General features: G+C 36.2%; 1 protein-coding gene across 1 annotated transcript; it reads right to left on the bottom strand.

Annotated features, from left to right (window-relative positions):
• Positions 1-1,879: 1,879 nt before the first annotated feature.
• Positions 1,880-6,596, bottom strand: LOC113770659 (glyceraldehyde-3-phosphate dehydrogenase GAPCP2, chloroplastic). Its single transcript, XM_027315188.1, has 14 exons — positions 6,045-6,596; positions 5,475-5,557; positions 5,274-5,347; positions 5,119-5,157; positions 4,895-4,995; positions 4,299-4,411; positions 4,035-4,134; positions 3,798-3,944; positions 3,524-3,584; positions 3,328-3,425; positions 3,089-3,231; positions 2,856-2,939; positions 2,339-2,428; positions 1,880-2,247 (listed from the first exon to the last, which is right to left on the bottom strand). Exons 1-14 carry the CDS (start codon positions 6,138-6,140, stop codon positions 2,193-2,195), a joined length of 1,284 nt encoding a protein of 427 aa, XP_027170989.1. The 5' UTR covers positions 6,141-6,596; the 3' UTR covers positions 1,880-2,192.
• Positions 6,597-11,914: the final 5,318 nt, after the last annotated feature.

Below are 11,914 nucleotides of genomic sequence, written 5' to 3'. Positions count from 1 at the left end.
ATCCACCTTGTCTAAAGTTTGAAAATTTATCGAAACCTCCCCTACCAAAATATCTCTTGGTAGCAATTGCTGATGTAAGGAAAAAAATCCAATATTACCCCTCTATGATGTGTAAAATAAATTTATTAAATTCTAAAAAGTCAACTATCACCATTATTAGTTAGGTGAAAATTTTAAGTTGGTTTTTTTGTAGGAAAATATAAACCATGTTTTGAAAGCATTCTTTTTGGTTACTTTGAGCCTTTTTTTTTTTTTGTTAAGTAATTTTTCAAAATACTTATTTTAACAAATGCCTCCCTAATAGGTTGGTCGATTTTTATAAATTAATTAATAAATCTAGTTTAAAAAATTGGGAATGAAGTGTAATATACTAAATTGCATGACGTTAGAGTTTTAGGATAAAGAAGTTTTATCCAAAAAGAATTTCTATTTTTCTCTTTTAATCTCATTTTCACTTAAAATTTGTAAAGCTTGTGAAGGCTGTCATAGTCTTTTCATAATATCAAGGGAGGTAAGTGTAATTTTTCAAACATTAGGGGAGATGGCTGCAATCGTCAGAAACTTCAATGGAGGTTTTTGAAATAATCCCTAATTTATACTTTGACTAGTTATTACCATACATGTGTGTGTGCATGTGTGTGTATCATTAGGATCATAAGATATGGAAATGGATAGGAGGTAAAATAAAATGCGCGCGCGCACACACATATATATTATGAAACTTCCTTTTAAGATTTGGTCCAAGTTGTAGTTTAGTCCGTAATGTTTATTTTTCCTCATTTCATCCCTTATTTTAGTTTCACTCATCACATTGATCATTAAAATAGTTGAGTTGACGAAAATGCCCTTCTACATGGTTTATAAATAAAGACCCCCAAGAGTCTTTAAATATTCAAATTAAAAGATATTACTTTTATTATAGAATAATTCCTCTAACTTTTGAATAAAATAAATTGAAACACTAATATTTTTTCTGCTATTAATCATCATGCATGAAATTATTGCAAGTGGTTAGATTCTGAACTTTGCGGAAAGGGTAGTGAAATATGTGATGTATGGCAATAAAGAAAGAGAAACATGCGCTTTGTTGTAAAGTTTACGCATTTTTCTACAATTCTTGACTATAATATAACACGTTTTCCTTCCTTTTTCTTAAAGTTTAGAGTCTACCGACTTAAAATAATTGTATGCATAATGATTCTGGGGAAAAAAAAAAAGAATATTGGTATTTCAATTTATTTAATCCAAAAAATTCAAAAAGATAATTATTGTAGGTAAAAGTCAAACTTTGTAATTCGAACATTGAAGGAGTCTTACGGTGGACTTTTTTTAAAAAAAATAAACTATATACATAGGCAGTTTTGTCAACTCAAATATATTAATGGTCAATTTGATGAGTTGAACTAAAAAAGGGGATTAAAGTGAGAAGAAATAGATGTTGAGGGATAAACTGCAATTTTGACAAAACCTTAAGCGGAGATTTTGAGGTTATCCCGTATATAACCAAATAGTTGATCTCGTATTTGATGCTTAAGCCATCTCTTAAAGTGCAAATCACGCCGGCCTTAGCTGCTTTTTAGTGAAGCACTAATATCATTGGGATGGTAGCACGCCTAGTTGCAAACGCGAGGACACTTGAGAATACTCGCGACTTTACCAAGCAAGCCTTAGTTCAGTTGGCCATCACCAAGGACATCGAACCCTCCAAACTGCGCTTTTTTCCCCAGGTGCAGGAACAGAGGGCATATATTCCGACCTGCATCTGGTGTTGCCGTCTCTAGACGAAAAAGTAACCCAAAAAAGTCGAGGAGAAAAACTGTCCTGTACGGTTCCGCACAAACAAGACAATATATATATATATATATATAAAATAAGAGCAGAAAAAGAAACGCTCCTCCATATTATTACTACTACTACTACTACTATTTCAGCAAACAAACAGCAGCTAAAAATTGTTCCGAGTAAAATGAAGGTGTTGTTTGTACTCCTCTGTTACAAGGTGAGGGCGGGCGTGTCTGGAAGAATTATTTTCAGACTCATTTTGCAGCATGCATCTATAGAGCAAAAACCAAATAACTAAAAGCCTTCCCAACACAAACTGCAACTTCACACAACCTTAACACTCCTTTTTAACTGGAAACACTCGTGTGACTAACTCAAAATTTGCAGCTCACCACAGGCCTCAGAATTGCTCAGTTACTGGCTGCCACCAATGCCATGTGCTCAATCAGATCCAGCACTCGGTTGCTGAAATATTGCATTACCAAAAATAAAAAAAGGTCATTTGCCAATTCTTGCGCGCCACACTGGAGACAGAGAAATAAGAGGCTAACAATACCTGTAACCCCACTCGTTATCATACCATGCTACGAGTTTCATGAGGGAGGAACTCAGCCCTATCCCAGCCTTTGCATCAAAGATGCTTGACCTAATAAGGAAGAAGCCAACACTGAGAACACTAAACTTGGGCAGGCAAAAAACTCTCAAAGCAACTGGAAATTGAAGCTTACACCTTACAACTCCATGTCAAGACAAAAAATTAAATAAACTAAAAGAGCTGGACAAAAAAGTTTCAACTGAATAAAGTGATGGTTGTCCTTGACGTTTCGACCAAAAAAATAATAATAATAATAAAGCGATGGTTGTTCACTAGTCAAGCCAGTATTAGTGGAATTGGGCAATAAATGAACTCAAGGCTAATACTACAAGAGAGGAGGAGAAATTAAATCCTAATTCTTGGTAAATAATGAATTCAGGAATCACCAAATCCTCCAAGGACGACTGTGTGTAAATTCAAATGGTAATTATGTGTTCCCATGAGTAATAACAACACTTAAGAAGCAGGACAATTCTACCTTGAATCGCCAACAAAATCATTGGAAACAACATCTTCGTCAGTGTATCCAAGAATGCCTTTCAGGGGACCCTCTGATGCATACCTGCAGTTAGAAATACAATTAAGAAATCTGCATAATTGCTTATATAACAATAAAATACCCATAAAAAAAAAGATGAAGAAGAAAGGCCGTCTGGGACCAAGCAAGAGAGACGCTCAGAGCTGAGAGGGCAGGAAATTCAGTTAGCATACTTAATGGCTGCTTTGACGTCTTCATAAGAAGCACTCTTCTCAAGTCGACAGGTCAAGTCCACAACCGAGACATTGGGTGTCGGAACACGGAAGGCCATTCCTGTAAGCTTTCCGTTAAGCTCTGGAAGTACTTTTCCAACAGCCTACAATTTCAGTGGTATAGATCAAATGTAAAATGACCAGAAGTTACAGGAAACAGACAAATTAGGATATACTTCACATCTAAATCCAGATAATACCTTTGCAGCACCAGTAGAACTAGGTATAATATTTTGGCCTGCTCCACGGCCTCCACGCCAATCCTTCATGGAAGGACCATCAACTGTCTTTTGGGTGGCTGAACAGAACAAGTATATAGAAAATCATAAAAGCAATCCAACGTTTTAGTAACATCAGCGGAAAGCTGTTCTGTATAGCTTTATGTCTAAGACAGACCTGTGGTTGCATGGACAGTTGTCATCAAACCCTCTAAAATGCCAAACTCCTCATGGACCACCTGCAAGTGAAAAAATCAATAGTAGTAAGTAGTTCAACGCTTTCAGAAACAGGATAGTCCTATTGAATGGCAGTTGGTCACTATGACAAGCTAAAGCACCCAATGCCCCAAGTCACCCGGAAACAGGAAAAAAGACAGCAAAAAGAAAACCAGTCCAAGGACCAGAAGTCAAATTCCCTTCAAGTTCTTGCTATGCGTGAAATATGATCAAACCTTGGCAAGTGGGGCAAGGCAGTTAGTGGTACAGCTTGCATTGGAAACAACATCCATGCTTGGTTTGTATGTACTCTCATTTACTCCCACCACAAACATAGGTGCATCAGCAGATGGAGCCGAAATGACAACCTTCTTAGCTCCACCCTGTGAATCATAAAACCCGAGGAGATAAAGAACAATGCGAGTGAGGAGCAACTTTGGATGGTGATTATGATCCACACATAATTAACTTACCCTCTTGTGAGCTGATGCCTTCCCAACCGTTGTGAAGACACCAGAAGATTCAACAACATAGTCTGCCCCATACTCACCCCATGGAATGTCAGCAGGGTCCCTGTGCATAAACAATCATGAATATGCATTTGCAACAACAGTAATTTACTAGTGTCATCATTTCAGCTCAAGTGACTTGGAAAGTATAAAAACAATATACTACGGTTCATGTTACTTGGCAAGTATAAGCACGATACAAGTCCCAGAATGGCGCCATGTGGATACCTTTTGCTGCAAACTTTAATCTGCTTCCCATTTATTTCCAGAGTTGTATCATCTAAAACCCTGAGTGATCCCTTGAAGACTCCATGAGTAGAATCATACTTGAACATATAGGCCTGCAAAAATGTAAAAACCAAGTCATAGCCACCGGTCCATATCTTCTGTTGGTTCAATTACTAGAATTTCAGGATCCCAATCAACATGCAGGAGTCAGCTGAGAAGAGAAGTTAAGTGCTGGAAAAAAAAATCATAAACTAAGTTCACTTCTGCTGAGAACATTAGGCAGTCTGCAGGCTCAAATTGTATAACTGGTCTGAGTTCTTGAAATTCCTCAGATCAATCTCATTATAAAGGTGACATTCAATGTGGGTTTTGCTTTGAGTTTAGGTCAGGGGTTAGCAGGCATTAAAGTCAATTAGCTCCACGTTCTGAAAATAATGAAATGAATTTGAATAACCAATATTTTAAGTGCCTATGTAAACTTTGAAGAACTAAGAAAAGCACATATATCAGACTTTTATTCAAAAAAGTTGTTACACTCCAGTATTCCAAGCCAATGACATGAAAAGAGTTGTCACATATGCTGAATATCGGCTTACCATGTATTTGGCATCAATAAATGGATCGTTTACTGCAACCACCTCAATATCATCCCTGGAAGTTGCAATCCGCAAAACTAATCTCCCGATACGCCCAAACCCTGTTGATTTGATATCCATTTGACACATTATCCTTACTGAACATTCAGTAGGGGACAAGGGATAACAAGTAGTACATGATTGAAGTCATGGAGAGACAAGATAGACCAATGCGTTAAACATACCATTGATCCCAACCTTGGTCTTCCCCCCACTTGAAGATTCTAAGGAAAGCAGAAAAGAATTGAGTAAGTGTGCAGAAAAATCTGCTAATCACTGAATTCAATGAAATTTAAAAAGAAAAAAAAACGGTTATATGCGCAAACTGAAAACATCATACTGGAAATTGTGGGAGGAATTTCAGTGGCAGTAGCTTTGATGGGTTGAATACTCCGCGCAGTAGTACTACATTTTCTGCATTATGACAGTGATACCAGTTAGCCAAGATTAAAGCCTTTGGCTCGTAGTAATTTGAAAGGCGTTTGTAAAATGACAGTATCGTAATGGGAAGGAAAAAAGAGAAACTGGGCTCCAACTCAACTGCAAGGAAGATGATTGAGCTAAGATACGGTTCCCATGTATGCTTGATTGAAACCTGACATGCGCACCGATTCCCCCAAACACCTAAAAGAAAATGTAGGATTAGACGGTGAGCGAATGCTAAAGTCCTCCTACTTGGGTGTGTGCGTGTGTGTTTTTTGTTTATATTTTTTCTATTATCTAGGAATCTCATAGAAACAATGCGGAAAAGGCTCTGTTGGGGAAAAAGCAGATGGCAAATTTGATTTGATCAACTACGACATTAGCAACACAATTTCTGTAGGTGAAACCAAATAAAAGGAAGAAAAAATATGTATATAAAAAAGAACAGAACATTTTATATTACACGAAAAAACAGGGACAAAAAAAAAAGAGGGAGAAAAATACGAATGAAAATGCACTTAAAAGAAAAAAAAAAGAAGAAAGTATAAAACTCTCGTAACACCGAAAATAAGGAAATACTGACAAGTTAAGCACATGTTTTGCATACAGGGGAAAAAGAAATGAAGAGAAAAAAGAGAAGTAGAAGAAGAAGAGACAAGGGTTAAAAGGGCGGAAAAGGAAGAAAAACCTGGGGTTGATGGTAGGAGGATCCGAAACGGGAAGCCTGGAGAACCGGGGATGGCGTGGATCTAACAAGGGAAGACGACGACGACGACAAGGCCATGACCGCAAAATACCCGAACCAAATCAAAAAGATTTTTTTTTTTTAAAGGAAAAAACTCTGAGGTCCCCCCAAAGTGGGTGAAAATTATGAGTAGAGGTGAGAAGTGAGAATTTGGAAGCGGAAGGGAAAGGTGGCAGCGTTGGTCCAACGATAACAACTACTACTCCTCGTCAAATACTACTCTTCTTCCGCTTATATTAACCACCGCCGATACTGCGGTTGGAAGAGCCCAAGCCAGCCAACCCAACCAAAAGTGTAAAACCCTAACGAGGGAGGGAGAGGAAAATGGAGGTTTTTATTAGGTTACAACGAAGACTACTTTAGTCTGGGTCTCGGGAGCTGGCTGGCTCTCTCTCTCTCCGTTTGTTTGACAAGGAAAAATAATAGCAAAGCCAACTTTTTTAAATGCGTAAAAAAAAACCAGCGGAGATTCTTAAGAATCGAACCCCAACTTGTCGTCCAACCACACCGGCCCCCAACCCTCCCTACCACCGCTTTCCTTTCTTGCTACTGTATACAACACACACGCCCTCTCGGCCTGCCTCTGTCTCTCTCTCTCTCTCTCTCTCTCACTAGTCTAAATTTGAGTCTCGACGCCTATAATTTACCATCTTCGAAAATTCTGCAATTACCACGTTGCAGTAAATCACTTTGTAGAAATAAAAATAAGCACTTTGTAGGAATAGGAGTGTGATTTAAATAATAAAAAAAAAATCCCATGAATGTGGTATGTCACGTCGTGGTAAAAGCAAAACCACTTTTGTAGAAACAGCAAGAAGAGTGTGATTAAGATGTGAGATCACATGGATTGATAGTTGATGGGTAACACTCTGCTACTCTTCTTACTCGGGACTCAGGACTTGTAGTTGATGATGGATGATCCCTCCCTCCGGCCGCCACCAGTCCACCTTCCTCCTCCTACGCTACAAGTCTACAACCATTATTATGTTAGGGCTCCAGCCACTAATTGCTCTTCTCATTTATTGCACCGACCCTCCCTTATTTTTTCTAATGTTTGATTTTATCTTTTTTTAAGAAAAAAAAAATTAAACATTTCATTTTCTAACTCAATCTAGCAAATGTCATGTTAAGTGGCGTGTCCTTTGCTAGCATGATGATCATCCCCGTCCAACAACCACGACCCACGAGGCTTAGGGAGCCAAAAATGCAAAAATATCTTAACAAGGAGTCCGAATGGACTAGATACTTTTAAGGCTACTTTTTGAAAGAACATATTATTGTTTATTGCAGCTTTGTTTGTTAATAAAAACTTTCGCGCAGACATATTTGGAAGTACATTTAAAAATTTATTAAAATATTTTTTTATAACTTTCGTGTGGACAAATTTCGTGTGGACTTATTTGTCATTCTCGCCACAATCACTTACCGGTGCTTTCTCCTCTCTCCTCCCTCTTCTTCTTTTGCCTCCCTCACCTGGAAAATGTGGAAAGTGATGGTGGCAAAAGATGTTAAAAATTTTGAAAACTTTTTTGAGATTCTTATAATTAAAGTTATTCAAAAAAAAACTAATAGACGAAAAATTAGGTTAAAAAAAAACTTAGTTGCCAAACAGGGCCATTACACTATGTGTAAAGAGTCATTTTGATGTTGCTATCACTTTTTTTCCTTCAATTTCCCCTTTTTGATCTCCCTGAGAAAGAGCAAACTGTAGGGCTAAAAAGTCAACAAAACTATTCCATATTTATATCAAGTTTGTTGAAAAGTTTACCAACTAATCAAACTAAACATGAACAATAATATTTTGCATTTGGTAATTTTGTAATTTCAACTTAAATTTGACATGATCAATATGGTAATTTAAATTTATATATAAAATATTCAAATTTTTTAACTCGATTTAAATTCGGTTCAATAAAAAACTTGTTTGAATTACGTTCGATAAATATATCAACCAAATTTAAACATAATTTCAAACATGTCAAATAAATAAATAAACTTGAAAACTAGAGTAGGTGACTTAATTAGGTTCCTTTACCTCCTAATAAAATGTTTTTTTTTTTACTTAAAAAAAAACATGCATGTACACACTTACATATACAAAGTTAATAAAAACTTCAATAATAGCACGTGCAACATTTTTAATGTAGGTTCTGTTTGGATGCCTTTTTCATGTTTTTGATAGGTAGTTTTTCTCTAACTTTTTGCTACATGAACTTGTAAAAACACCCCCTACATTTTACAAAAGACACACCCTAAAATACTAAAAAAAATGCGACCTTTTCCATATACTACCACCACACTCTCATATCATTTCTACTCGTCTCCACCACCCTTTCCTTGTCTATTTTCTTCTTATTTTTCGTTATTCCTCCATCTTCTTCTCCTCTATTCTCCTCTTTCCCTACCACCTCCTTCCCTTTCCTTCCACCTCTTCTCTTCTTCTCCCTCCATATGCAATCAAAGAGAGAGAGGGAGAGAGAGAGAGAGAAGGGGAAGATGATGAGAGGAAGGGAGAGAGAGATGATAGGGTGTGATGGGGAAGAGGGAAGAAGAAGAGGAGAAGGGAGGGAGGGAGGAGGATGAGAAAAAAAATAGAAAATGAGAAGAGAGAGAGAGAGAAGAAAAAAAGGGTGAGGAGGTGGAAGCTGACGGTGGGGAGAGGAGGAGGAGAAAAAGCAATGGTGGTATGGAGAGGAAAGAAAGGAAAAAAAGAGAAAAAAGAAAATAAGGAAATTTTCTTCAAATTCTTGATACTTAAAAGTTTTTATATAAGTCTATAGTAAGTCACAGTAAAATTTTAATCAACTATAAAAAAAAACACATACACATACATCATCTAGATGAATCCCTTTTTTTTTTCCTGTAATTAATATATATATTTTGTTGTTGGACACGATAGATTCTAATATAAACCTATTTCCACTCTATACTAAGGGGAAGGGTGGCCCAAAAGGGTTAAGATGAGGAATCCGAGGGGATTGAATTACCACTGGTCTAAACGGATATTTAAGTACTCGTTGGCAAAACTTTTTAGAAAATTCTAAATTTTTTAGAATATATACACTTTTTCACTAACACAATAGATAAAGCGCGAAGTATGATAACAACATGGAAGTGGCGCGGCGAGGATCAATTGAGATCCTCTGTGCCACTTATCACTCTTAAAATTATGCTAAGTATTCAGTTAATTTAAATTATCATGTGATATTTGATTTTAATTTAAATTAATTAAATATTTGACTTGACATCAAATGAAGGAGTGGCATTGCCTTTCCAATGATTAAGTGGCACTAGGATCTTATTTGGGCCGGGATCACCCTTCCGCAGTTACAGTAGTAAATAGTAATACCAGGAGGAGAATAGAGCACATGGAGTATATGCTGGAGGAACTTGTTTCACGTGTGAGGTGGACCTTGGCATATTCTTGATGGTGCGGCTCTGATGCGTGCGTGTGTGTGTTTACTAGGAAGCCTGCCTAGGAAGACGGGTGGAATGCTGTCGTTTTGTGATAAGCTCTCTGTTGAGGACGATCTTCTTGGCGAACCTGCCAACTGGAGGAGCTTTTGGCGGGGCCCCGCTTGATAACCACGTCAGTCCAACTCCCCTGCTGCCCTTCTCGCCTTGTTTTCGTCTTTTCAGTTTTCATTCCCTCGCCCGTCCCTCTGCTCCGTCCGTCGGCGTCTTCTTCCACTTCCCCCTCATTTCCCCGTCTGTCCGTCCATCCATCCAATTCCGCAATCCAACTCGTAATGTTCTACTCATGCATGCCCGGTTTTGAACGTGATATTTGTATATTTTAAAAAAATTAATTAAAACACACTAAGCCCCCTGAGTGTGTGTGACTTTTTTTTTTGGAAGATAATAAATATAATGTTCTGGGTTTCTTCTCAAATGAAGAAACAAATGTATTCTACTAATGTCGAAAACCAACATAAAGGTGACAAATAGATAGTGGTGGGCCATATGAGCCAAGCAAGCAAACCTTTTAACCGGTTGAGACAGGGGTATGTTACTGGCAAAAAAAATTGTTGTGGGACCTCTCGGAATTAATAATGTATTCAGTAAGACCTTCTCCTGACGCCAAAGAAATGCAATGGCACGAAATGCAATTGCGCGAAATACTTCTGACGATTAAGATATTTCCAAATTGCCCGCGTGCCAATGGTCAGGAGGGATATTTGTAATAAAAACTTGGGCGTTATTTGATAGTTTTTGGATGCCTAAAAGGCGTGATCTATCATTTTGGCAAATGGCGTGCTTTAATTTTGTCAAAACCACACGCTTTTAAGTTATTATGATTAATTGATGTAGGTGAGATCATATTAGTAACTTTAATCAACTATGTTCGACTTAGTTGACCATGAACAATCATATAAATAGTCCTTATTAACAGTTGCATAAATAGGCATAAGTAGTTATAATCGTTGGAATCCACTATCTGATTAATGGCTATTATGAGTTATTATCTTCTTAGTCCAAAAACAAATTGAGAGATAACAATGATCCATATCTACCACCATCTTATGAGCTAGCATCAAGGAATCGACAATTAGATTAGACCCTTAATTAGTTATAATCGTCGGAATTGACAATTCAATTTAATTGTTATAATGAGTTGTTATCATCTTAACCCATGGAGGAATTGGGGAATTCATAGCAAGATGATCCATATTTACAACCATCTACTTATGAGTTAGCACCAAGGAATCTATAATCAAATTAGAGACTCAATTAGTTATAATTATCGGAATCGACTATCTGATTAATCGCTATAATCAACTATTATCGTCATAGTGTTACAACGCATTAGAAAATGCATAACGAAATGATCCATATCTATTACCGTTTTCTTATGAACTAGCAACAAAGAATCGACTATCGGATTGAATGCATAATTATGTGGTATTTGGTAAAAGGATTTCGGTATAGAGAATTGGAATAAACCTCAAAATCATTGTTTGGATTACTATTATCGGAATTGAAATTTTGGAATTATATATAAAAATGCAATGGCGTTTCCCAATTCCCTAGTAACTTGGAAGGTTTTGGATAAAAGCCAAGTTTGATTCCCCTTTAGAAACAGGGCTCGTCCCGCTACTCGTTAAAAAAATTAACATATAATAATAAATATAAATGTAATTATATTTATAATTATTATATACACATATAATATATTATATAAATATATATTATAAATTTATTAATATTAAATAATAATATATTTATATTATTTAATTAAATTCATAAGGAGAGGAATTATCATCTTAGGAGGTTTAATCTTTATTGCCTTATTTTCTTTCATCTTAGGAGTTTTAATCTTTATTACCTTATTTTGTTTACATGTATATTAGTACTGGTATTCGTTTCATCGAATGTGAATTAGTAATAGTACTACTTTTCATTACACGTGTACCGTGTACTTAGAGGTGTCAAAATGAGTGATTTGGGCGGGTTTGGGTTAGGTAAAATGGGTAATGGGTATAAATGAGTCAACCCATTTATACCAATTTAATTAGATGGGTATAAATGGGTAAGTCAAAAAATGAATTGGATAACCCAATTATCCATTTATAACCCATTTATTTTAACTTATTGTAAATTCATTTTTGCAAACTAAGTTATCAATTTATACCATCCTTTACACCCATCATTAGTTTAAAATATTTATTTATAATACTCAATAAACCTAATTATCAATTTTTTCCATATGTACTATATGTCGCAAAATTACATACTATTTAATAATTAAACAATAAGAATATAAAATTTTGAACTAAATACAATAAAAGTTAACATAAAAACTTAATCCAAAA

The sequence above is a fragment of the Coffea eugenioides genome, chromosome 5 (assembly GCF_003713205.1).
Source record: "Coffea eugenioides isolate CCC68of chromosome 5, Ceug_1.0, whole genome shotgun sequence".
Lineage (NCBI taxonomy): Eukaryota > Viridiplantae > Streptophyta > Magnoliopsida > Gentianales > Rubiaceae > Coffea > Coffea eugenioides.
This window is presented reverse-complemented; position numbering and strand designations above follow the sequence as displayed.

Bases quoted from the DNA above. Each gene is read 5' to 3' on its own strand.
- LOC113770659 (XM_027315188.1), bottom strand. From the start codon at position 6,140: ATGGCCTTGTCGTCGTCGTCGTCTTCCCTTGTTAGATCCACGCCATCC. The intron at 5,558-6,044 runs GTTTTTCTTCCT...ATTTTCTTTTAG, and splicing joins CCTCCTACCATCAACCCCAG to GTGTTTGGGGGAATCGGTGC. The intron at 4,135-4,298 runs GTATCCACATGG...GTTTATGCACAG, and splicing joins ATTAAAGTTTGCAGCAAAAG to GGACCCTGCTGACATTCCAT.